The 27342-nt window shown below is 40.3% G+C and overlaps 1 protein-coding gene across 1 annotated transcript; it reads left to right on the top strand.

Moving 5' to 3' along the window:
- The first annotated feature begins 862 nt into the window (after positions 1–862).
- On the top strand, positions 863–16560 carry LOC124595142 (greglin-like). Its single transcript, XM_047133744.1, has 3 exons — positions 863–999; positions 10098–10298; positions 16245–16560. The coding sequence occupies exons 1-3, from the start codon at positions 972–974 to the stop codon at positions 16400–16402; spliced, it is 387 nt and encodes a 128-aa protein (XP_046989700.1). The 5' UTR covers positions 863–971; the 3' UTR covers positions 16403–16560.
- Positions 16561–27342: the final 10782 nt, after the last annotated feature.

Below are 27342 nucleotides of genomic sequence, written 5' to 3'. Positions count from 1 at the left end.
CATTCAGACAGAATTTTCTCATACAAAGAATTTGGAAAGAGCGATCCATGTTTTACTTGGGAAGAAACTTTCACTAACCAAGATAACATAAATTCCATTTAATTGCATATTGCGTGTTTTAAAAATTAACAAACCTGTCTGGGTGCTACGTATGCGAACATTTCCATGTGTACTAGGTGCTTTTTAAATGAAATGGATTTTACTGTCGACAAACCTAGGTATAAGGTACTATATTTTATCCACCACATGGTGGAACACGTTTTATAGCAACAGTTTTTCGAATAGAAGATGACAGTTACAATTTTCGAAGCTGGTTGTCGACAATGAAGACTGGTTTATGTGACACTGACTATTGAAACTTTTTTTCCCTAGTTTGTCATTCATGAGTACGTTCCTCGCCTTAGTTGTGTCACATCGTCACATCGTTGACAACGCTTCAACGGCAACAAAAAGTAAAGCAAAATATTTCTGAATAAATTGTAGGTCTACTACAAACTTGTCCTTCCCCCTAGCAGAGCATTTCTATAGACCTCTCCTGATGCACGTTAGCTCGAATACCTATCTATTTTTGAATAATGCATGTCTACTTGTTACTTCGTTTCATTATTTCTGTTAGGAATTAGGAGAAAGTATGAAGTGTGGTGTTGTCACACTGACAAGAAATGTCGACTTCTTCATTCGTATCATTATATCGCTTATTGAATTACGAGAAGCTGTGATGTGTATTATAGTGCGAGTAGCTGGCACCTTCAGATGTGCAGTATGACGGATAAATGTATGCCATTATATCACAAATTCGGCTCTTTGACCTATAAGGCAGCTGAAACACCGTCCGTTCACGTCAAGAGACGTCTGCTGCTATTGAGAGGTTATCTGCCTCGTGAGAAACAGCTTACGGAGAGGACAGCAGCTGTTGCATAAAAGGAGCGACCTCTGCCTGATACCGAGCACGCTGCCGACAGCTGGACAATATGAGGCTAGCACTGCTTTGTGTCGCAGGTAAGTAGGGGGGACGCTGCACGTAATCTACCAGGTAGCAAGTTTTCTTCAGTACCTGTATGTCTTACATCGGGCAAGCTTCTCCAATAAGAAAATGCATGGTCTTGTCATCCGGTAAAATTCTCTGTTCTCGTTCGGTACATAGGACTCAGCTAATAAAACTGTAAATAATTTTTAGTACTGTAATAACTCCGTCAGCGTTAAACACAACGCGATCTTCGTTAGTCTGCACAAGCATGTATCCACCTAAAGTGATATGCGCAAACCCTTTGCTAACAAGAAGACAGCTGAGTAGAGAATCGAACCACATGTTGAGAAGGGTGTTTTACTGCAATCACTACGTCGTAAATCATCCGAACGCCCTTCTCTCGGTCTCTCTCTCAAACACACACACAACACACGACACACCGGTAAATACTGTCAATAATTCCCTGTCAAGGGTGAAACAAATGTCTCTTATCTACAAAAACGGATTATTCGTGAGGCGTGCAACAAGTGTTCATAAATCTATTATTTAAAACAAAGGCAATTATCACGTGGGCAAATCACTGTCTCAGATAAACAATTATTTCTGTATAGAACTGCACATTAATTTCTAAAATTCTACCTGCTGGGAAGCAGATTATGTATATAACAAGAAAATTTTCGCAATATCGTTTAGTCATCAAAGATTTCACATTGTGCTTGACAGTAATCAATGCAGTACTACGTAAAACAAACAAATCCTTCAGTTTATCGAAAGAGAAAGCATTGTACTCTCATGAGCTTTAGATAAGCATGATCTCAAATTTATGTTTAACAGCTCATGCCCTCTAGTAAAATACACATACATGGCTGTGTTTGCCCAAATATCTTTCATCACCGTTGTTGCATGCTTGAAACAGTGGTGACAGTTCCCTTTTACCAAATTTTTCGCTTGGCGTCGACAACAGTACTTTTTTCTCAGTCGTCAGACATCTGTGTGGTTTGATGCTCCCCATCACGAATTCATCTTCTGTGTCAAACTCTTCATCTTAGAGTATCACTTGCAACCTCTGTCATCAGTTATCGGCTGGATGTAATCCAGTCTCTGTCTTCCTCTACAGCTTTTGCCCTCTACAGCTCCATCAACACCATAAAAAATCCCCTGATGTCTTAACAGATGTCCTATCATCTTGTTCCTTCTTCATGTGAATGTATTTCACGTATTCCTTTCCTTTCTGATCCTGTGCACAACCTCGTCCACCCACCCAATTTACAACATTCGTCTGTAACACCACATCTGAAATGCTTCAGTTCTTTTCCATTGCGATTTTCCCACAGTCCATGTTTCACTGCCATACCACGCTGAGCTCCAGACGTACATTCTCCGAACTTTTTTCTAAAATTAATCGCTAAGTTGATACTTGTCGACTTCTGTTGGCCAGGAATGCCTTTTTTGTCAATATTAGACTCCTTTTGATATCCTCCTTGCTCCTCTGTCGGTGGTTATTCTTCTGCATAGGTAACAGAATTTATTAGCTTCATTTTCATCTCGCTCTCAAGTTTCTAACAGTTCTCATTTCTCCTACTTCCCACTAGTTTTGTCTATCTTCGGTTTACTCTCAATCCATACTCTGTGCTCATTAGACTTCTCTTTCCATTCAGCAGAGGATATAATTCTTCTTGACTTTCATTGAGGATAGCAGTGTCATTTGCGAATCGTATCATTGATATACTTTCACCTTAAATTTTAATTCCATTCCTGAGTCTTTTTTTTAATTCCATAATAGTTTCTTCAATGTACAGATTGAACAGCAGGGGGGAAAGACTACACTCCCGTATTACACCCTTTTTAACTGGAGTCCTTCGTTCTTCATCTTCCAGCCTTATTATGTCATCTTGGCTCTTCTACATGTTGCACACTATCCGCCTCTCAGTATCGCATACCCTCATCCTCAGAACGCTTTTGCCAGTTCGAGAGATCCTATGAAAGTACTTGATTTTTCTTTAGTCTTCCTTCCATTACCAACCGCAATGTCAAAATTGACTCTCTGGCTTCTTTAATTTATGTAATTCCTAACGGATCGTCATCTAACGCATCCCCAATTTTCTTTTCCATTCTACGGCATATTATTCTTTTCAGTAACTTCAATGCATGAGCTGTTAAGCTGATTGTGCGTAATTCTCGCCCACGTCGACTCTTGCAAACTTTGAAATTGTGTGAGTGATGTGTTTGTGGAAGTCGGATGGCGTATCTACACACCAGCGTGATGCTCGCCATCATTATAAAAATTCTGACGGATTGTCGCCCATCCTTTCTGCCTTGTTTGATCATAAGTTTCACAAAGCTCTTTCAAATCTAATTCAGAAATTACTCCTGTTTCATCTTCCTTCTCATAGTGCCCTTAAGTGTACTCTTCCCATCTATCCGCTCTTTCCTCTCTATTTAGCTGTGGATTTTCTGTTACACTCGTCGTTTTGCCACCATTGCTTTTCATTTCACCAAACGAAGAATGATTCCTTTTCCGATTTCTTCACGTTTTTCAAGCAGTGTCGCCCGCCAAGTGAGTGCACCGCACACTGTCTGTCATAGCAATTTGAAAGAGGAGCGTCTGTGGCCTTACTAAATTCAACATTTACAAGTGTTGAAAGAGCAAGATTTCTCATCACGACGAGAATTCTCAGAGTATTGTTTGTTACAAAGGGTGCGGCATGATTTTGTAAACAAAATTCTCATCGCAGATGAAGCGTATTTCACTCGTCACTGAGTAATTACTTTCCATAACATGCAAACGTGGGTTGTACACAATCGACGCGAAGTAGTAACAACACACTTTCAGTGCCGCTTCTGTGTTGAAGTATGGGGGGGTATAATCGACGATTACGTTACTGGGCTTTATGTTTTACCAATACGATTGACTTAACAATTCTCGAACCATTCTAGAGGAAACCCTGCTACCAACATTATTAGAAGAGATTTGTTAGCCGTACGTCGTAACACGTGGTTCCTCCACGGTGTTGCGCCATCTCACGTTGGTAACAGAATACAAAGATTTTTGAATACGCAATTTTCAGGACGATGGAGAGGACGGTCTGGTCGAAGTCAATGGGCAGCACACAGTCATGATTTAAATTCACTGGATTGTTACTTTGTGCTGTATGAAGGAACTTACTTATGCTTAGTAAGTAAATAATTTAGACGAACCTAAGCAGAAGATTTTCTGTAACACCAGCATCACAAAGGCAAATGTGCATGTGTGAACAAGTGTGACGAAACTAGGTACGCCTTAACAAAGCACGTGTAGAATCGAATGGTGGGAATTTTGAACGCTTATGTAGCATTGGCGTAAGAGGGAACGAGTAATGTAGGTTTCATTTTCGTTACGGGTCTGTTGTACAAATGGAAAATTCGCATGGTATTGTGCTGAATGGATGAAGCAATTCACAGCGAATTACATGGTAATTCGTTGAGTTTCTACTAAGGGAAACACATTATATTTGATGATAGCTTTTCTTTATTACCACGATCTTCGTCATGGCAATGTTGTAAAAGAGTAAACATTTGGTTGTACTTTATTCATTGTTCACGGAAAACTAACTGCAGGTTCGTGACAACGCAGTGACTGTTTACAATGCTTGTTTCGGTTGCACGTGATCGCCACCTCCGCGTCCTTATACACGTCCAATGCTTCCAATACTCTGGTACGTCCGTTACCTTTCATCGACACCCGTGTCAATGTGGGTAACATATAAGCAAGCTCCTGTACCGTCAGTTGAAAATGAAATCAGAAATGGGTCTACTATCAATCCTACAAATATCTGTCTTTTAGGAATACAAAATAAAGAACATGATACAACGATATTTCGTTACCTTTCTGTCAGGCACTCCAACATGTACCGTCTGTAAAATTTTGGCACCTTACACCGTTTGCACCCGGTATGTATAGCAATTACTCGTGGTACGATTTCGAAGCCAAGTAGAATTTCATGAAAGCCATCATATCCGCAGTTGACTGAAACGATAATTTTTTTCACTATTGCCGTTTCGGCTTTTATGACATTGTCAGACGGTACTGCAAAATATTTTGCTTCAGCAGATGTCAGCCCGTAAAATCCTTTGAGATGTATACATGTCATCATCATGCTTCTGACGATGAGACGTGGACGATATTTGTCTGAGGATTTTAAGGTCTGACATGTGTTGAAGCAAAATGCTTTGCAGTAGTACTTGACGATTTCTCAAAGGCCGAAATTGCAATAGTGAAATCCATTGTTTGTACAGTCAACGGTGGATATGATAGCTTTTATTGTCATAGAATTCGGGTAAAGTAGTGTGTTGGTGGTGCTCGTTGCAGGATTTTAGGGCGAGTCGTTAACGAGATACCGTACTTTGGAAAGTCTCAATCCAACAATTGCTTGTACCATTCAGCCTGCGTAGTTGCTAGGCTCAATATTGTTATGTTTGCTTGGTGTGCTTGTGTGCTCCTTGAGTGTATTGCGGCATGCTCGTCAGTCATTATGTAACAGTCTAAGGCCGAAGCAGTAGGTCGTGAGTTGACGATGAGATCTACCAAAGCAAAAATGTAACACCTAGATAACGTAACAGAAGGAAACAAGTGACGACAAAAGAGGGGGAAATTAATGTTCTTTCTGCTGTTACAGTCCTCCAAACGTTATATCCCGCGCAATCGCATGAGAAGGCGGGGGCATGAGTCAAAGGAGTGTACTACGCGTTCTCCGTCGTCATTCCTTCCATCCCTGTCACATCTCTCCCCATCAAGAGATGCGTGGAAGCGATTGTAAGAGTCGTATTAACTTCTGTATATGGGCTTTAAGACAGGATACTGCAGATGTACCACGTATGTTGCTTAGTCCATCATGGCAAGGTAAACCGCCGAAACATGCATTATTAGTCTGTCGAGAGGCCTCGTTGGCTTCGTCAGGTGATACGGCACAGCCCATGGAGTGTAAACATTCAGCTTGTAGGTCCATTTTTCATAGGTGGAACGCCGGCCAGAGTGGCCGTGCGGTTCTAGGCCCTGCAGTCTGGAACCGTGCCACCACTACGGTCGCAGGTTGGAATCCTGCCTCGGTCATGGATGTGTGTGATGTCCTTAGGTTAGTTAGGTTTACGTAGTTCTACATTCTAGGTGACTGATGACCGCAGTAGATAAGTTCCATAGTGCTCAGAGCCATTTGAACAATTTTTTTCACTGAAGGTGCAGATTGTAGACTCCAGTATGTTATCCTCGACGGCGAGTGCTTATCAGGAACAACGAGTGTCCCAGGGAAGTGTGATAGGACCGCTATTTTCTATGTACATAAATAATTTGGCGGACAGGGTGGTCAACAATCTGCGGTTTTTTGATGACGATGCTGTGTTCTACGGTAAGGTGTGGAGTTCGACTGACAGCTTGAAGATACAGGTATAAGCAGCCAAAATTTTCAGTTGGTATGATCAATGACAGCTAGCCCCTAAATGTGAAAAAATGTAAGTTAATGCGGATGGGTAGGAAGATTAAACCTGTAATGATCGGATACAGTACTACTAGTGTGACACAGTAAAATCGTTTAAATATCTGGGTCTAACGCTGAAGAGCGATATGATGTGGAACGAGCATGTGAGAATCGTAATAGGGAAGGCGAATGGTCGACCTCGGTTTATTGGGAGAATTTTAGGGAAGCGTGGTTCTCGTGTGAGGGAGATCGCTTGTAGGATTCTCGTGCGACCTATTCTTGAGTACTGTCGAGTGTTAAGAATCCGTATTATGTCGGGTTGAAGGAAGACATCGAAATAACTCAGACGTGATGCTAGATTTGTTATCTGTATGTTAGAACAACATGTAAGTATTACGGAGATGCTTAGGGAATTTAAAAGGGCAACCCTGGACTGAAGGTGACTTCGTTTATGAGAAACACTATTCAGAAAATTTAGAGAACCGACATTTGAAGCTGATTGTCGGACGTTTCTACCGCCGCCAACATACATTGCGCGTAAGGAACACGAAGATAAGATACGGGAAATTAGGGCTTTAGTGTGTGCTACCACAGGTTAATGCGGGAAAGTTCCTAAATACGGTATCTCGTAAGCGACTCGCACTAGAATTCTGCAACAAACAGCACTGACATTCTAATTTACGCTTCCTCTACTTTGTTAATGTCAATATGGATTGTTCCATTTAAAAAAGTGCATGTTCACACAAAAATTACGCTGACTACTATTACAATATGTTAGCTAGCTAACAATACGAGCCTCTGACTGCCAATCCAGTCTGTGAAACCGCACATCAATAGCACCTTCAGTTTCTGGATTATTTGCGGTGAAAGTACTAGATGATACGTCTATACATAAAACCCAGTCGCTCTTTGTTAGTTGTGCAGTATAGTGAACTTACTGCGTGAACGGATAGCTAAAGCGGTTAAAGAGGTTCGCGATGTATGGTAAATCCGGATTCATAACCCCAGACAGCATAGATTTTTTATGTCACTCATCTGCAGTAAATTTAGAGCTAATACAGCAGTCTTCAAGGAATTTTCAGTAAAAAAATTAAAACACTTGCTCCGTCGACTGCAGAAATAATTTAGTTCACGATCGCAATTTCGGCCTTTGGAACATCATCAAGTCGTACAGCCTAACATTGAGCTTCAGCACATGTCAGGCTTTGAAATCCTCCGACATGTATAGGATACTTGTCATTGTCATAAGTCTGATGATGACACGTCTACATGTCAAAAAAAAACTAATGGTTCAAATGGCTCTGAGCACAATGTGATTTAACTTCTGAGGTCATCAGTCCCCTAGAACTTAGAACTACTTAAAGCTAACTAACCTAAGGACATCACACAAACCCATGAGCGAGGCAGGATTCGAACCTGTCACCATAGCGGTCGCGCGGTTCCAGACTGTAGCACCTAGAACCGCTCGGCCACCCCGACCGGCAGTGTACATGTCCGATGATTTAAAAGTCTGACATGTGCTGAAACGAAACCTTTTGTACTGCTGCTTCATAATGGTCCAACGTCCAAAAATGCAACAGTGAAACAAATTATTTCTACAATGGAAGTGAGATCTTTTAAAAAACTCTGCCTGACTGAACTCCGAACATGAGAAGTTAATTTCGACCTATTCATTATATTTTGATTGTGATGGTTTACTGATTCCTTTGAACTTACAACTAACGATTGCAATAGAGGAAATGTCTTTAGCACAGCGGAAGACTATAACCAGAGCGCTAACACTTGATCAGTTCTTAATCACCTTCTTATGCATCAATACCCACTGCCCGGAGTTTGAAAAGCTTATTTTTCAGATGCATGGGATTTTGGTAGAGAGAGAGAGAGAGAGAGAGAGAGAGAGAGACTACTTCTTTACAATACTACGAAACAGACTGCGTTTTACAAATTTTTTTGTTGGGCTGGGTATTAGTTCCTCCCACAACATGGCGAGAACAATCCTACGGAAATTTACGAATGGCATGCACTTTACTTTTGGTCGACGACTTGTAGGATGTAATCTTCCTTGAGTGTATTCATATGGTTCGGTGTTGATGTGACTGGGCATGTTCGACACGTGGTAAGTAAGGAGACATAGAAACATGGGATACGCCTGAACCTCTATCAGGGCACGCCGGAAAGACATAAAAAAAGTATATTTCTATCTTCCAGGATTGAAGTCACCAAGTTTTAGGTTTTTCCGGTAGTAGGCAGCGGCTAGTGATATTTCTATTTCAGTCATTTTTCCTATGAACCAGGGAGATTGTAAGTTACAAAGTGACCCTGTCTTCCTCCATTCTTTCAAATGGAAAGAGAAATTGTTAAGAAGGTGGTGATTTTTCGATGTGTAGGAGACTTAGCTAAAATTACAGTTTAGCTTAGTGGTTCCCAGCCCGGTGGTAATTAAACCCTAAGGGTTAAAATGAAATTTTCTGAGGGTTAAAAATTTAACGATTCGATTATGTTTAAGTCAATTATTTTCGATAGGTCATTACTGTCATCACATTTTTAAGGCTCTAATATGGATAATACAAGTTATGAATAATTACTTTTTGTCAGTTACTAGCATTAATGTAGTGGAGGTTACAGTTCACTCAAATAGTCAACCCGTTACACACGTATATTGTGCTCCGTCCAATTCAGCGCTGATGATATTTGTGAGACGTATATGTAACGAAAGCTAAATATCTCAAGGAAAGGTCTTCTAAAAGTTGCAGATAGTACCTGCAGTAGTCCAGAAATTGCTTCATTACTCGCTTTGAAACAGATAGATGAATAAATGAGCAGCACAACACAAACAGTAAGTACGTATGAGCTACTCTAGTGCTGTACAATGTATTATTATTATTAGAGTGCTCAGATGCAAAGCATTAATGGCCTGAACTCGTCCAATTTCTGCTCGTTCAGAAGTAAGGAGTGCAGCTGTCAAATGATTTACGAACAGTCAGTACACTGCACATATCTGACCTCCTTTGATTTTAAATGGGATTGTATTGTGCAGGTCAAGCAAGTGCTGCAATAGAGAGGAGAAATAAAGGATGTTTTGTAACAAGTGTCTACCCTCACTGTGGATGACTAGCTTTCTTATCTGACAAAGAACTGCAGGTAGCACTTCCAATGCACAACACACAAACACACACACAGAGACACACAAACAAACACAAACAAACACACACACACACACACACACACACACACACACACACACACACACAACAAACAAACTCTAAATGTCATTCATAATTCACTATTTTAAAGAAAAGACTGTACAATAAGTCTTTCACTCTGCAGTTAAGTGCTAAACTTGGGGGGACGGTATGGAGAACAACAGATGGCAGGGGGGCAGCAGCATGGGGAGGAGAGGGCAGCAGGCGGGGAGTGGGAGAGTGCGAGGGGGGGGGGGGGCTGGTAAGCGGGGATACTAGCTAATGTCTGAATGCAGTCAGGAGTAATTACCTAAGAATGGTTGTAAACCACTGGTTTAGCTGGAAAGGGAATTTCAGATTGCCATAAATTTTCTATGCGTTGCCAACGAGGATTTTACCTTATGTGAAGCGTAACTTCAAACATGTACCTTACCACAGCACTTAAATTTTACGTCACTGACCAGTTGTCAGCCTGATGCCTTCCGGTGTTTCCCGCAGCCCTGGGACTGCTGTCCGCCTCCAGTGCAGACCGCAGCGGGGAGTGGGGCGCTGCCAGCGCGGAGCCCACGGAGGAGCCGTGTCCAGATACCTGCCCCTCTGTCCACCGGCCCGTCTGCGCGGAGAGCGGCTGGCCGCGTGACACCATCTGGTTCACCAACTCCTGCTTCAAGCGCATGTGCGAGTGCCGTCTGGGAAAGTGTGAGTGTCTCAGAACGTTATAACACCAGCAATACCATCAGAAAATCTTGACGTCTTGAATATTTTAAACTTAGCTGCACGGCAGCAACGGCTCGACGTAATAAAATTATAAACAGCGGACCAGTTGCAATCGATTCGGTTGTGAGCTCTGCAAGTTTCATGTACTAATTTATATTTACGTGACAAACCCTAATTCTAGGGCTGTATTTCATTTTTGACAAATGGATCTATGCCGACATTTGAAAAAACGGCGATGGTACATTAGTTCTTACTAATGTAAAATTGCCACCTTCTGAAGACAAATTTATATTTGTCGAAACGTAGGTAAGGAATTGTTTATCCATTGCAACTGGTCAGCTGTTTATAATTTTATTTCTTGACGTCTTCTTAGAAATTTTAAATTCTGGCTCTAATAACATCCTCTTACTCATGGCGGCAAAGCACGAGAGATAATGTAAACAATTTAGTGTTCCTTCTTATTCCTCAGCTTCAGACAATGCACATTATACGAATAAAAGGTCCAATTGACTAGCAGGAACGGACAAGGACAAATTTCCAGTAGCTCATTAACATATATCGGAAGTACAGGCCATCTCAAATTGTGAATCATGCAAGTGCATGCATCGGGCACTAACATAACAACCAACTGGTGTTCGAGACTAGCACGGGAAATAAAAGTTTCATACCTGGAATACTAAAAATGATATTGTGTATACTACTTGCCTTCATTACAAAGGACTTCTTGTAAGAAAATTAATTTTAAGCAGTCTATTGACTAGGGTTTTTATAAGCATTTCCAAGATTTGTAGTTATTATAAAAACAATATACAGACGTTAAGGCGTACAGAAAATTAAACGAACGAAAGTTCATGCCACAGTCGCATGGAATTCACGAAATGAGAACATCCTCGCCCGTCGTCTGTTTCTGATACGATAATCATTATTGGATACAAGGTTCGCCAGTTACGAAAAACAATATTTTGTAATTTTATCTGCAAACTCGGCTACTGCAAGAGCTGCAAAAACAAGTGATGAATAATATGATAATCGATACATTCAGTTATCTGCTTCAGATTATAGCCATTTTCAAATGAAGTGCCTTAGCCTAACACGAAATGTCAGACCTGCCAAACATCTGACATCGATTTGTGGCTATGTACGGGAGAATTAAATACGTCAACCTTATCTTCACATGTAAGGAAGTCAAATAATCAACACATTATCTTTAGTCTGTGAAATGTTCAAACGCACTTCGACCCCACTTGGAAAAGGCTGCATATCGAAATCGAAGGTGGGATAGGTAGGGACTTTAGAAAATAAGGTACGCATGTCGTCCCAGCTAAGATCGCAGCACAAAAAGAGTGGCGCATGGACAGAAGAGAATGCGTGTGTCAGCTTTCCTGCAAACAGCTCTACTGCTGTACTGATGGCAGGTGCATCTGAGTGTGCTTCTGAAATGTCGCAGCAACTGAAGGATACTCCAAAGATCAAGTACGCACGATCATTCGACTCTTTTGGGTAAGATATATGAATTTTTCACATTACTGCGTATTTGGACCAATGATGCGTCCATCAGTAATGAATGGATGCCAAAAATTTGACGAAGGCAGCACAGATGTAGGTGGTGCTAATCTATTCTGAAGTACAGATGGTTCACTTTGTATTTTCATCTCTTCGGCGAGCTGAAAGAACAGCTTTTCCAACGATGAGGACGTTCACATAGCGGTTTTCGAATGTTTCCTTCACCAAGCAGCCGATTTCTATCGTCGACGTACTGATCTGCTGCTAGACAGCAAAATGAAAGCTGAAATTTTAAATTTACCATTTGAGAAATCTTTCACGCAGGAGGATCGTACAAACATACCGCCGTTTGCGCCTCGTAAAGATTCAAGTATGGAGGACATAGTGATAGACATCCCTGGGATTGTGATGCAGCTGTATGGATTGAAAATATATAAATTGCCCAATTCGGTTTTGCAGAGAGTACTCTACTACATTGGCTCCTTACTTAGCTTGCATTTATCGCGAATCTCTTGCCCAACGTAAAGTTTCGAGCGACTGGAAAAAAGTGCAGGTGACGCCTGTATATAACAAGGGTAGAAGGACGGATCCTCAAAATTACAGACCAATATCCTGAACATCGGTTTGTTGCAGGATTCTCGAACATATTCCCATTTAGAATATAATGAATTTCCTTGAGACAGAGAAATTGCTGTCCATGCGTCAGCACGGCTTTAGAAAGCATCGCTCCTGCGAAACGCAACTCGCCCTTTTTTCACATGATATCTAGAGAACCATGGATGATCAGACGGATGCCATATTCCTTGACTTCCGGAAAGCGTTTGACTCGGTGCTCCACTGCAGACTCCTAACTAAGGTACAAGCATATGGGATTGGTTCCGAAGTATGTGAGTGGCTCGAAGACTTCTTAAGTAATAGAACCCAGTACGTTGTCCTCGATGGTGAGTGTTCATCCGAGGTGAGGGTATCATCTGGAGTGCCCCAGGGAAGTGTGGTAGGTCCGCAGTTGTATTCTATCTACATAAATGCTATTTTGGATAGGATGGATAGCAATGTGCGGCTGTTTGCTGATGATGCTGTGGTGTACGGGAAGGTATGGTCGTTGAGTGACTGTAGAAGGATACAAGATGACTTGGACATGATTTGTGATTGGTGTGAAGAATGGCAGCTAACTCTAAATACAGATAAATGTAAATTAATGCAGATGAATAGGAAAAAGAATCCTGTAATGTTTGAATACTCCATTAGTAGTGTAGAGCTTCACGCAATCACGTCGATTAAATGTTTGGGCGTAACATTTCAGAGCGATATGAAGTGGGACAAGCATGTAATGGCAGTTGTGGGGAAGGCGGATGGTCGTCTTCGGTTCATTGATAGAATTTTGGGAAGATGTGGATCATCTGTAAAGGAGACCGCTTATACAACGCTGGTGCGACCTATTCTTGAGTACAGCTCGAGCGTTTAGGATCCCTGTCAAGTCGGGTTGAGGGAGGACATAGAAGCAATTCAGAGGCGGGCTGCTAGATTTGTTACTGGCAGGTTTGATCATCACGCGAGTGTTACGGAAATGCTTCAGGAACTCGGGTGGGAGTCTCTAGAGGAAAAGAGGCGTTCTTTTCGTGAATCGCTACTGAGGAAATTTAGAAAACCGGCATTTGAGGCTGACTGCAGTACAATTTTACTGCCGCAAACTTACATTTCGCGGAAAGACCACAAAGAAAAGATAAGAGAGATTAGAGCTCGTACAGAGGCATATAGGCAGTCATTTTTCCCTCGTTCTGTTTGGGAGTGGAACAGGGAGAGAAGATACTATTTGTGGTACGAGTTACCCTCCGCCACGCACCGTATGGTGGATTGCGGAGTATGTATGTAGTTTTAGATGTAGATGTAGAATGTATCGACCACTGGTAACAGAGACTTGGTAACTGTGTTGGAAAATAGTGTCCTGTATCTGTATTATTTTGGAGTGTAGTGTAGCATTCAGTAAAAGTTACTTCGGCAGTCATAACAACGTGCAACTTTTCGTTGAGCTCTCAAAGACTGATTAATATATCTCGGGCAACCGTCCAGCGAAATTTCATAATGTCCAACGTTTCATACTGTCACCAAGCATATCGACCATTATTGCCTCCTGTACCCTTAAGCATGGACTTAAATCTACTAATATAGACTGGCAAGGCGAAGCATCAAGATTGCCTCCTTCATAGTGTGTTTCATTATCTTTGGAAGGCAATACAGCTGAGATTCTGCATGACATAGATTCGACAACTCCTTTGTAGGTTTTCGGAGATACTTTGCACCGGATCTTTAATTCCTACACATTACGGGCCACTGGTGCTACAGATTACGGGCCACTTGTCGGTGTGCTTCGTCGAGAACAGGTCAAGGGAATGTGATGGTCTAGGCATCAACTATCATGCTCCTGAAATCACAGTATCACAAATGTAAGTTCATAGGCTCCCACGGCCAGTGTCAATTTGTATAAACTTCTTCTTACTGCTGTGCCCGTCAACACGCCACAGCAGCCAGCTCTTCACTCCCAGCAGCTCTGCGTTCATCGGAATCTCGAAATCCGGCACCGTCCGCTACTCCAGCGAGCATGTTGCCTTGTGTTGACAGCAAACGACTGTCAGTCTCCCAAGAGGATATCGGACCTCTTAATCACGAATGTGTATAGGTATGTTGTAGAGGGACCTGTTCTGAGTACCCGGCTCGCGGCATTTTGTGCGGCGGCCCCCGGTTTCAGAGAAAATCGGCGTTGATTGTGCATACTTCCCATACACCTAATGTTCGTCACCTCTGTGCGACAGACGCTGGTTTCAGAGGAAATCGACGTTGATTATGCTTACTTCTCCCCAATTGACAACTTTTGGAACGTTATGGGCAGGACGCTCCAACCAGCTTGGGACTTTCACCACCTAAGGCACGTTCTGGACAGAATTTGTCAAAACATCCCTCTGGAGGGCATCCCACAATTCTGTCAATGAATGCCAAACCGAATAACTGTTTTCATAAGGGCCAGAGATGGGTCAACCCGTTATTGACTTGCTCAATTTGTGAAGCTATTCATCTAGAATACATCGTCCAATTTTCCAGAAATGCAATCATTTGCTTGTCTGTACATGTGTATCGTGGGATAATCTCTCTGTGATGTGTCGTTCTTTTTGCTTTTGAGTATAGCATGTTAACAGCTGACTAGTTTCGCTATTTATGATATGCACGTTCCCAGGTGACGAGCCATAAAAGTCTGCCCTTTTTCATGTGGCTTATGTCAGTGTATTTTCCCATTTGCGCCCCATTTCTTTGCTTTAATGATTTTCCAGCAGTATCTAGCCCCGCGGCACAACCAGACAGCATGCAGTTTAGCGATGGGCAGCATTCTCGAATGTTCTACATCTACACCTACATCTACATGATTACTCTGCAATTCACATTTAAGTGCTTGGCAGAAGGTTCATCGAACCACAATCATGCTATCTCTCTACCATTCCACTCCCCAACAGCGCGCGGGAAAAACGAACACCTAAACCTTTCTGTTCGACCTCTGATTTCTCTTATTTTATTTTGATGATCATTCCTACCTATGTAGGTTGGGCTCAAAAAAATATTTTCGCATTCGGAAGAAAAAGTAGGTAACTGAAATTTCGTAAATAGATCTCGCCGCGACGAAACACGTCTTTGCTTTAATGACTTCCATCCCAACTCTCGTATCATATCTGCCACACGCTCTCCCCTATTAAATGATAATGCAAAACGAGCTGCCCTTTCTTGCACCCTTTGGATGTTCCCCGTCAATCCCACCTGGTAAGGATCCCGCACCGCGCAGCAATATTCTAACAGAGGACGAAAGAATGTAGTGTAAGCTGTCTCTTTAGTGGACTTGTCGCATCTTCTAAGTGTCTTGCCAATGAAACGCAACCTTTGGCTCGCCTTCCCCACAATTTTATCTATGCGGTCTTTCCAACTGAAGTTGTTCGTAATTTTAACACCCAGGTACTTAGTTGAATTGACAGCATTGAGAATTGTACTATTTATCGAGTAATAGAATTCCAACGGATTTCTTTTGGAACTCATGTGGATCAGCTCAAACTTTTCATTATTTAGCGTCAACTGCCACCTGCCACAACATACAGCAATCTCTTGTAAATCTTTGTGGTCCTTAAGGGTATGATGCGAATTGTATGGAAAGAAGATGGAGAAGGGTGAGATGGATGGCGGGGAGTCCTCCTAATGATATCTAGCTTGATGTTATAATTCTTTGATTTCGGTAACTTCGCTTCTTCTTGGTCTATATGTAGTACTAGAATATCACATTTGTTATGACATTTTTTGTAATAATAATTTGTAGAGCTTCCGATTTTTTAAGAAAATTCTCGTCGTTTTGAGGGTTACTGTTGCCTGACATGTGGCCCGCTTTGGTTCCAGCGCTGACTGTACGGGAGAAGAGCGTGTGCCGCCAGCGGAACGCGCAGTGGGACCTGTGCCCCATGTACCCTCCAGTCATCCCGCCCCGCTCCCTCAGCTGGAAACATAAGTTGGTGGAGCGACAGGAAAGCAGCGACGAAGCTTACTCGTCAGAGTAGCGCAGCTGCTCCAACCGACTCATCCGTAACGAAGCAATGAGACTGATTTGTTCAACTCTCTACAGAAGAATTGAAGAACTCGTACTTCTGGAGTCCAGTAAATAGCAAATGTAAATGAACTAATCTTTGTTGCGTATTAAATTGCTTTAGAAACACCATGTTAGCTACATCTCTACTTCAACACAGCCGTGCAAGCTTTGAATACAATTCTCAGTAGTGTTTGTAGCTAGAAGTACAATATTATGGCATTCCTCGGATATATCAGATATTATTCTAACTGTAGAAATGTCAGCACTGACTGTACGTCAAGGTGGGCCGCTTATTAACGACACTACAACCATCCTCGAGCATCAGTGGATCATATGTGTGAAACTACGTCGTAATCGGATGGCTGACCTGCTAAACCGCGATGTCTCAAACGCAGCATCAAGCATGTAACGGATAATTAATTGACTAAACTATCCTGTTAAATTTGAAATTACATAAACTGCATGGGAGTGTACGCCGATACTCTAGTACCCGTAAACATCACGTACATTTTATACTCCATCACTCACGATCGCATCTAAGGGAAACGAGCAACGTCACTCTTCCATTCGAACAACGTTTCTCTCATCAGTGTTTTCTTTACTTATCATACTTACAAACACAAAAGAACCTTATTAATTATTACCGAGCGATTTAGACAATTATAACCATGTAACAATCATCTGTGTAGGTCACCTAAACTTAGCAGTTTAACACTCAGACTCAACTTCTCTTCTGATGATCTTTGCGCAGTTAATTGTGGTAACAATAAGCAATGTTTCTCTATTACCTACTAAATTTCTTTCCAGTTTCGGTATAACTTCAACAAAAGTTAATTCTCTGGAACAAGTGCTGGGTGCGTTGAGTGAATATCAGAGAAAGTTCCATGTGTCGAACTGCAACTCTTTATTAAATCACTGCCTGGGAGATAACATTCTAGATCCTTGAAATTTGATTATCGCTGGTGACTTGCTACGAAAATTTAAATATATGACAGTGAACTCCGTTTTCAACGCGCTGAAAAGGCGACAAACATTTTCACACTTTCTTCCGAAAGGTAGGCTGGATATTACAGTTAGAATATTTACGTAGAAGACTTCCGTATACGCATGCTTATGTACCAATATGGATGTGTGTATGGTTGCATGTGCGTGAACGAGAGAGAGAGAAAACGTTGTCAGTACGTCTGTGAATGTCATCGAGTACGAAATTTTACTTAAAAACGATACTTTTCTTACAGACAGGATTATAATTATCTGCTATTAATGGATTGAGCTCAGTTCTTACTCTTTTTCAACTATATGTTTCCTTTAATATTAACAAACCCCTGTCCCTTATCGACTCTCATACAAGTATGACTACTTCAAATACCTTGTAACCTCCCAACAGATAAATTCGGTAACCTTGCAATAAAAATTTGACTAACCTCCCACCAAAAATGTGACTCATATATAACCTTTCAATAATTAACTGACTGTGAATCTAAACTGGTAAATCTGCACGTCAGTAGTGCTGCGTCATGACCCTGAAAAGTCATTCTGAATAAACTGTAAATTCTTACCTAAGTGAAGTTGCCGGATAACGTGTATATATCTGCTCCTATAAGAAATCTTTCTGGCACAGCTCAGTGCAATGCTGGCCACTAGATTTCGTTATGTATGAAAAACATCTGATTTTATTTACAATAGTTGGGATGACCATGAATAGGAGAATTTACTGAAATCTTTAAATTCAGATGAATGACTGTCAAAAGTTATCTTTATAAGAAAGATTATTATTAAAATATTTTTAAAATGTTTTACATTGGACTTGGTATAACAATAGTACAAAATCATTTCTTGCAAATTACACATGTGCGTGTCAATAAATAACAATAATTTTTGCTTTTACCTTATACTACATCGCTCAGGCACCGCCATCGTTCTGCACGACCCGCCTTGGCACTTCCATACAGGACACAGGTGCTCTCTGTGAGCTATACAACACGACCACTGCTCTCTAAGAGCGACCTGACCCAACCGCCTGACTGCAAGCTACTATCCCTACTGCTGCCGACACTGCTCTCTGGACTGCAATTCTATTGTAGCATACATATCGCAGGCAGCGCGTGAGCAATCCATCGAAGTTAAATCTACTCGACTGCGCTAGCAATAAATACCGTAGTCATGGACCTCTTACACAACCCTCCACATGGGGGTAGAAATTTGGCAGCGATGGTGAGTCAATTGGACTTGCCACGAGCAACACATTTTTCCATACCGTAACCTACTAACCTATTTAGTTTACTAAGTATACAGAAGTTAACAGTCACTGAATATATATATATATATATATATATATATATATATATATATATATATATATATATAACACTATTCATAAATAATTTATGTACAGAACATATTAAGAAATGAAATAAAGTAAATAAAGTGCACACACACTGTAAAAGTCATTAGCATGTTTAGGAGCACTGATCACATTAACAAATCAAACAAAGTTCACACTCCCTGTATAAGTCTTTATCATTTTTACGAGAATTAAACATATTAATAAGTGAAATAAAGTGCAGACGAACTGTAGAAGTCTTCAGAATCTTTACATGAACTGATCACATTAAGAGATGAAATAAAGTGCATACACACTTTATAAGTCTTCAGCATGTTTAGGAAAACTGATCATATTATCAATTGAAATGAAGTGCACACACAGTGTACAAGTCTTTAGCATTTTTACATGAACTAAAAAAGGAATGGGAAGGATAGCATCATGGTTGTAGCACATTGGGTTGCACATCGCTGCACTAAACGTCCATATCTTCCTACAGAAGCACAACACCAAGTGAGACAAGCTGAAGTTTGCTTCCTTGAAGTATTTATCGGTATAGCCAAGACACTGAAATGTTGTATTAATATTGTATGTTATCATTTTGGTCGTACATTAGGTACAACAAACAGTAGGTCGATAATAACATCTCTGTCGTTCAAGGTGGTGGACAGCTTGATGTCAACACCACGTTCTTGTAGAATCCATACTCTTATATCTACGTATAATTAGTGCAAAAACCAAATAGAGACCTCAATGAGCATGAGGATGGACAGGATAAAGGGACACCTCAGTAACTGGTGGTAATTGGGTCAGAAGGTGAAGGATACATTAAGCCTTATGCTAGTCATCACTCAGAACTACACTATTGAGTCATCAGATTTCCACAATTGGCCAGTTACAAAGCGTGTAGGTAGCATTACAAAACATTATTCGTAAGTCATCTCATTACAGTAATTATTGGCACTCGTTGGACAGTTACAAAGCATTTATTTGGTATTACAGAACATTATTCAGAAGTCATCTCATTACAGTAATTATTGGCACTCGTTGGCCAGGTGACAAGTAGAGTATATGTGATCACATTAATGAATGATAGAGACAACTGGGTAAAAAAAATGCAAGTACTACAACAGTTTTATTAACTAAGTGCTTGTAACATATAACATAAGGACATATTTTAAAAATTTATTTAATGTCATGAAAAGCTACTCCTGGAAAAAAAAAGTGGATTATTGAGCTGAAAGGAGAAATGTATATTATGCTGAAAAGTGGTAAACCTCTATCAGATAATGAAACATCTGCTTAACAAGCATGTACTCTGACTGTCTCTTTCCAAACCATTCAGCCATTATACTTCGCAATTGACGACATACTGTCAAATAGAATTATAACAAATACTTAAATAACTACATAAATTTCATCATTATCCTCACCTGCAAAAAAGAAAAATAACTAAATTATTCACTACCATTTTCTTCATATAACTAGACCCCATTATTTATTATCCTCTGCAAAAATAGTTCATTATTCGTTACGTTATTTATCCACATGATTCATCAGCGTTATCATTTCATATATTAATAAGTTTCTTACGTCTAGCATACTTCATCAGTAAAATAACATACATAGCTCTGGCCGACGGTCCGCCGCAATTGCTTCTGGAAGAAAATTAATTAGTCAAGGTTGCCATCATAGGTGCATACACTATATTTTGGTAATCCTTGTTACTTCTAATCCATTTACTCTTCATGAGAAGGTATTGCATTTTCTTTCGTTCATTCCGATTGTGAAATTCCCATTTAATAGTAAAACACTGTGGCTGTTTAAATTATTTCTTTTATATGGCATTGCTTTCTGAAAATGATGAATATTTATGAACATCTTGCATTTGAATCATATACCCATTAAAGGAAAACTTGTTTCTAGTGATATAACTAAGCATACAGCATCTCATGACAGAAGACGTATTAGGTAAAAACCATAGACAATTTTCAACTGCAAAAAATGTACACATAATATCATAATATAGTAGCAAAAAAAATGTAGAATAGTCAAGATATTGAGATATCATATGGGAAAATGTCAAAGTCAAATGGTTTTTGTTATATCTTAAAGAATTCAAAGTGCATACAGAGAAAATTCTACTTTCGATATGGAAACCATCATATATACATAAAAAAATGTAAAATGTGTACGGTCTGATATACAACGACAACAAAAGCGACCTGCTAACCTTACCTTGCCGGGCACTTGCCAAGAAAAAAATATGATCATCATCAGTAAGTAGTCACCAAGAAAAAACTGCATAAGTGGTAACATAATTGGTACGTTAATCTGGAAAAAATGTGCACGGTCTGAGGTATAACGACAAGAAAAGCGACCTGCCAACCTAACATTGTCGGAAACTTGCCAAGAAAAAATATAATCGTCATCAATAAGTAGTCACGTAGATATAAGTGCGTAAGTGGTCATATAAATGTCAGGAAATGGCATTACAATGTGATAAATCATAAAGTGTATTTATTCAATAAAGAGTTTAATACTGGAAACATGGTGATTGCCCTTTGTTTTTCTGGTTCTCAAAGTTTCGACATGTACTACATTGGGGTGAGGAATGCTGCGAATTCAACATGGACCGGCGTATATAAGCTCAAATGTACTGCATCTACTCTAACCTCTATTGGATAAATAGCATTACAGTGTGATAAATCATAAAGTATGTTTATTCAATCAAGAGTTCAATACTAGAAACATGGTGATTGCCCTTGGTTTTTCTGGATGTCAAAGTTTCGACATGTACTATATTGGGGTGAGGAATGCTGCGAATTCTATATGGACCAGTGTATGTAAGCTCACATTTACTGCATCTACTCTTTCCTCTATTGGATAAATAGTGTGTGCGTACTAATATCTTCTATGCTATGTGAAATTCACGGCATGTACAAACCTGTTTTTGCTATCTTCTGCGGCGCTCTGTGGCACGTTTGTTGTCGCTGAGTGCAATGTCAATTACTTCATGGTGGTGCAGTCGACGAAATGTAGGAAAAGATACTAATTCTTTATTTTGTTGGGTGGTTTAACATTTCTTTACATAACAGTCGGAGATAGCATCGTAGATTCATTTGGTATGGAGTTAATTACCTCCTGGAATGAGAGTATGTGTGTGTCCCAGTCAATATGTCTTTTATGGCAGTCTGTTCTACATTGTCATTAAGCGCTTCAGCCACTTTCTCGTAGTATGAAGAAGAGTTCAGTGGCTGCTTTGTCATCTGCTGCTTTTGTGTCCATATTACCAGCTAGCGTTGTTGTCTTTCACACGATGTATTGAAGAATATTATCAGTTTCAAAAGACAAGGTGCAGTTAAAGTTCTCCTCCTGTAAGCAAGATTTCAATGAAAAGTCTTCAACTTTATCATCTTTACTGAAACACGCACGAAGTATGTGTCTAGAAAATTTGATGAATGTTATAAAAGCAAGAAACGTGTTGTACATGGTAAAGACCCTTCATCGCAGTCCAAACAGTCTCCGTTTGGCAGATCCACTATTTCAAAAACTAGTTCCCTGTGGTGATAGTTAACAAAATAATGAATTACTGTCACTCGCGTCATTTACACGTCCTACAACTTCCATCCTTGCCGTCTGCTGTGGTATAAATGTGTAATATATTTTCTAATCACACAAGTATTTTTCCTTATCCCGTTAACGCTGCCCTTGCTAATCCTGAAATCCTATTTCGCCAGCGTCAGATATAGTAGTCTCTTTGTGCTCCTTCTATTTCTTTTGGCGTCTCTCAGTCTAGACGGCACTTCATTATGGCACATCGTCAATACGTCATTCTCAGATCTGAAAGCATTTGACGCTCTCACAACCTCTTCCCGCCGGGTATCTGCTACGTGCAGAAGTGACTACTGCCTCTTTCGGAGTGTCTGTAGCTACACCCATTCTTCTAGTAGCTAGTGCATCTTTTCCTACCAGTAGCTAGGTGATGCCTGTGGAACATGGATAGCGCCAATGTAGGTTGTACAAGGTTGGGTGCATGTCATCAAAAAGTGAACGAAACAGGAGTTAGAAACAAAATATCTTCTAAGTAATCACCATTTATATATTGGCTATAATACCGCTGGAAACTATAAGCAAAAGCTTCTTGTGATATCTCGCGAAACCGTTTACAAAGCGTAAGCGTATTAGGGCAGAATTAAGGCGGGGGTGTAAAAATACGTCTGCTAATGCCTAAAGACGAGAATAATGAATGTGTTGATGGAGAGTCACCTAGCTGACCACGCAGACATTGTGAATATCGAACAATGCGAGACCACGGTGCTTCGAGCGACTGAACATGGAGGGTTCCGTGGAAGTTTCCGATAACTATACAACATTTTTAATAAGAAGAGAGTGCATGTAGTAATTGGGGACACAAATCAGAGACGTTTTGCCGATCAGTGATGTCTTTAACGTTGGTACCGTTCAACCCTCCGCTGACACCTCGCCATTTTGGGTACTTTAAGTGAGATAGGACTAACTAATATGGTCTCTACGACCAGCAACTCACTTTCACAACTAATGGTTACTTTTCATAACTTATTATTTCATTTATTCAGGAAAATACAATGAAATAAATTTGATGTTTTCAGTTAGCACAGTCCCTGTCATTACTAAATGTATACCACAATCACGTTTCAAATATTCAATACTAGATGCTCAGATAGCAGGTGTACTACTACACTCAGCACCCCAATGTTTGGTACTAAGCTTCCTGGTGAGTATATTTCGAAATATGATAACCAATGGAAACAATTATGAGGTATTACATGTTTTGAGGCATTGCCTAGCATTCATAAAGCGCTTTTTGGGAAGACAATAGCCAAAAGCAGTGGTTGTCTAGTCATTTGTGAATTCTGGTCCCCCAGAATGTCTGTGCAGTATATTACGTTGCCTCATCGGTTTCGGTGTTGCACGAAAGAATTCCGACAGAAGTAGAATTTTTTTTGCAGACATACGTATCCCGCTTGGAAGTCGTGTTGGTAATGGATTTTTTTCTACCGTGACAGGAAGAGTAATTAGAAAACCAGTGTATATTCGTGTCAGCTCCCATAGTTCATAAAGTGCGAATGTGTAAGGTTCATTTTATTTCCAACCACTGACAAGGAAACCTAAAAGTACTATACTGAAGCTGTCCTCATAGCATCATCACAGAAGACAAAATTGTTTGTCGAAAGGCGAACACGAACTTTTCATGATGCCACACTTGACAACAGTACGTAATAGACGGAAACCCAGGATATAAAATTTAATTATGAGTCAAATTTATTTACGTGACGACAGCTGTAACCGGAAATTTCTGTGAAAAGAAAGGCGAATGGAAACAGACTACTCCAGATGTCATTTTGAGGCTTCAGAAGAGTCTGGATGGTTGGTTAATTAGTTAGTTAGTCACATGCTTCGCGGGAGATTTGCACGATTTGCTCTAAATGATGCGGGGCGAGGTAATTCACGGGATACCAGTGCATATAGCTTGTTTCGAAGTAGGGCTTTATGTTACCAATTTATTGTTTTGTAAACAGTAGATCGGTTAAAGTTTAATAAGAATGTGCATGTAAATGTTTCGTACTACTCATGTAGCAAGTGACACACTTAAATTGAATTTGTTTACGTAATACTAACATATTTTCATTAAAAAAACTGCGTGTGTAATAGAAAGAATTAGCCAGAAGCAATTATTTCTGCTCGGCTTTAAATTTTAACCGGTTCCATAGGAAATCACAAAACAGGCACATAAGCACCCAATACCTCTAGGGGCGGGGGAAAGCCAGCTTCCTTAAGAAAGACAACCTCGACAGAGTATCAGCCATTTAGCGGTAGCTAGAGGTGGCAGCCCCATCACGTGACTTAACCTGCGCAGCGCTCGTAACGCAGTCAGGGGAATATAAAATTACTAGCAAACTCACATAACAGCCTCATATTATAATATAAATGAGTATGTACCATTTTAATTAGTCATCACACAGTGATAACAAGAGGGCAGCTAGATTCATTTACAGTTCCCTGCCTCTCAGTCTTCACATTCCCCCCCCCCCCCCCCCCCCACCAATCCCTACACCCACAGCCCCCCACCTATATACCAGCCCCTGCCACCTCTTTCGTCTTTGTGTTTACCATTCTTTACTTAATGTCGTGTTCTGGAAGCTTAGATATTTAGAGTCTTAACATTAGAAGATGCAAATATATGCCAGATTACCTCTTAATATCTATGAATAAACCCTATGAGTATTCTTAACTTTTCACATATAATTTTAGGATTAACCGGCAATGTTTGCTATTACTTGTCCTAATATAGACAAAGCCCGATACAAGTTGACTCCAAATGAAATAACCTGAATTGCAGGGTCCTGTTCGCCGTTTCTAGGATAAAATATGAACTTCATAATTCGAGACACATCTAACGATGCAAGAACTAGCAAGAATACGTATGTCCTGCTGCTGCTTGGCGTGTCGCAGTACACAGTTTCCTACATGACCACAGGAACCGAAGCCAGGAATCCCATCACGAAACATAGTTGGTAAACTTTCATCTTTCTCATAAACAACTGGCGTTCCTCGAAGTCAGTGTTAATCGTTTCTTCGTTCGAAGCCCCTTCCTGACAAAAATTTTGATGAATACAGAAAACTGAAGTAGTAAAGAGATACGACGCACGCCGCAGACGATATCGTGATACGAGAAAGGAATACGGAAGATCGATGGTGTTGTAAAAATAAGCCTTATAATTTATGGAAATGTAGATAAATAAAAAAACTACTAAAATGTGATGAAAATATCGATAAACTATCGGAAACATGTGTTTTGCTCCGATAAATAGGAGTCGGTAACTATAGGTAAACATTTAAGATATGCTGCATGCAGTCTGTTACATAAAATTAATTCAATTACAGACAGAAAAAAGACCAGACATAATGAGAAAAATTGTATTTGAGAAGTGTCTTGGTCTGGGGAAATTACATTGCACTTTACGTATGTTACAAAAGCTGTATATGGAAGAGAAGTGAAGCTTCCGTGGAAACGTTTATTTAAACTGGTTTCCGTTTACATATACAGTGTTTCCGAAACTACTTCTTAATTGGATGCAGGCACGTGGTGTAATACGTAAATTATTGATACGTTCGTGACAATATGTGGCCAGATTTGGTAGTTTCCTTAGATTTTGAATAAAATTGTGTTTATTTTCCGCATCCATCAACACATTATTTGTTCCGTGATAATAATGTTCAAACTGTATCTAACAAACGCTGTACACTAGAAAGCTTTGAAGTAATTCCTACATCACACACACACACACACACACACACACACACACACACACAAAACACATATGCACACACAAGAGGGTGCAAGCTCACGAATGTGCCCTAGAAGTACATGGTTCTATCATCAGTTATTGTAAGCTGTTACCAGGGCGAAGAGTCACTCGCTTACGGTCCTGTGGTCACCGATTTTGCCGCTGCTTAAGTCAACGGGGTTTCGGCGGGGAGGTCAGCTGACGCGACTCTTGTGAGAGGAGCAGTGACCGCACGACACGTGGCACGTTGACGCAATTGCTGACACGGCCTGACGGTCATACGGTTAGATATAATTTTCATTTCATTGGCTAATCGACTTAAGTTTGCCTCTCTCAGCAAGCGTCCACAGCACTGTTTCAGTTATCGGACTTCGTGCTCTTTATGTGTCATGACATTCTGATAAGAATATCTAAGAGTAGGTTTTGGCATGTAGACATTTTTCTTCGGTATAAACTATTTTGGTGATTTTCTGCGACTTTAGACTTTCCCGGCGAATGTCGATGATGAAGTCTTCTCGGCTTATCAGCCGAGTCAAGGCGCCGCTCTGCGGTAACGATTTAACAAGTTTCCTACTAGTCATCTTCAGGCGGAGTGTCGGGTTCGTGTCCTGTCCGGTTGTCTAAAGCCGCCTGCACCGCTGGTACCTCTGCCTTGTCAGTACCAATGTATGTCTCCGGAAGGGGTGTGATTTCCTAATAGTTTTGTGCTTTAAGGATGCATGATAAAAATATGTACCCCAATTAGAGAGGGTTTTACATTTTAAGTAAAGGACGTGAAATGCTTACCACAGTAGTCAATAGGCGACTGATATCTTATTCAAATAAATAGTAGGTAGAAGAGCCAAATACTTTTAGATCTGAAAGGTGATCTCTTCGATCTTCAACAATTGTAGCGAACGTAAGACGAAAACATATTTACCCTCGACGAACTTTGTGTAATTATTTGAGAACAGTTATAGGTGGGAAATGCGATAGAAGTTCAAAGAAAACGAGATTCAAAGCATTTAAAACATTCAATAACTGGACTATGATTATTATCAAAATAAACTCTTTTCGTGTTAATGGGATCACTACTTATTTGTCCACCATTGATTCAATCTTACTTGAACTGTAAAAAGAGGAATAGGCTTGGGAGGTAACTATTTACTTTTATTTGCAGCCTATGAATCAAGTTAACAAGAAAGCAGAAACGATCCCATTGTTCTATCTTTGTAGTGTATAATATTTGTAGATCTATTTCAAGTGAAATTTCCATTG

Source organism: Schistocerca americana, chromosome 2 (assembly GCF_021461395.2).
Source record: "Schistocerca americana isolate TAMUIC-IGC-003095 chromosome 2, iqSchAmer2.1, whole genome shotgun sequence".
NCBI lineage: Eukaryota > Metazoa > Arthropoda > Insecta > Orthoptera > Acrididae > Schistocerca > Schistocerca americana.
Note: the sequence above shows the minus strand (reverse complement) of the source record. Positions and strands in the feature narration are given on the sequence as shown.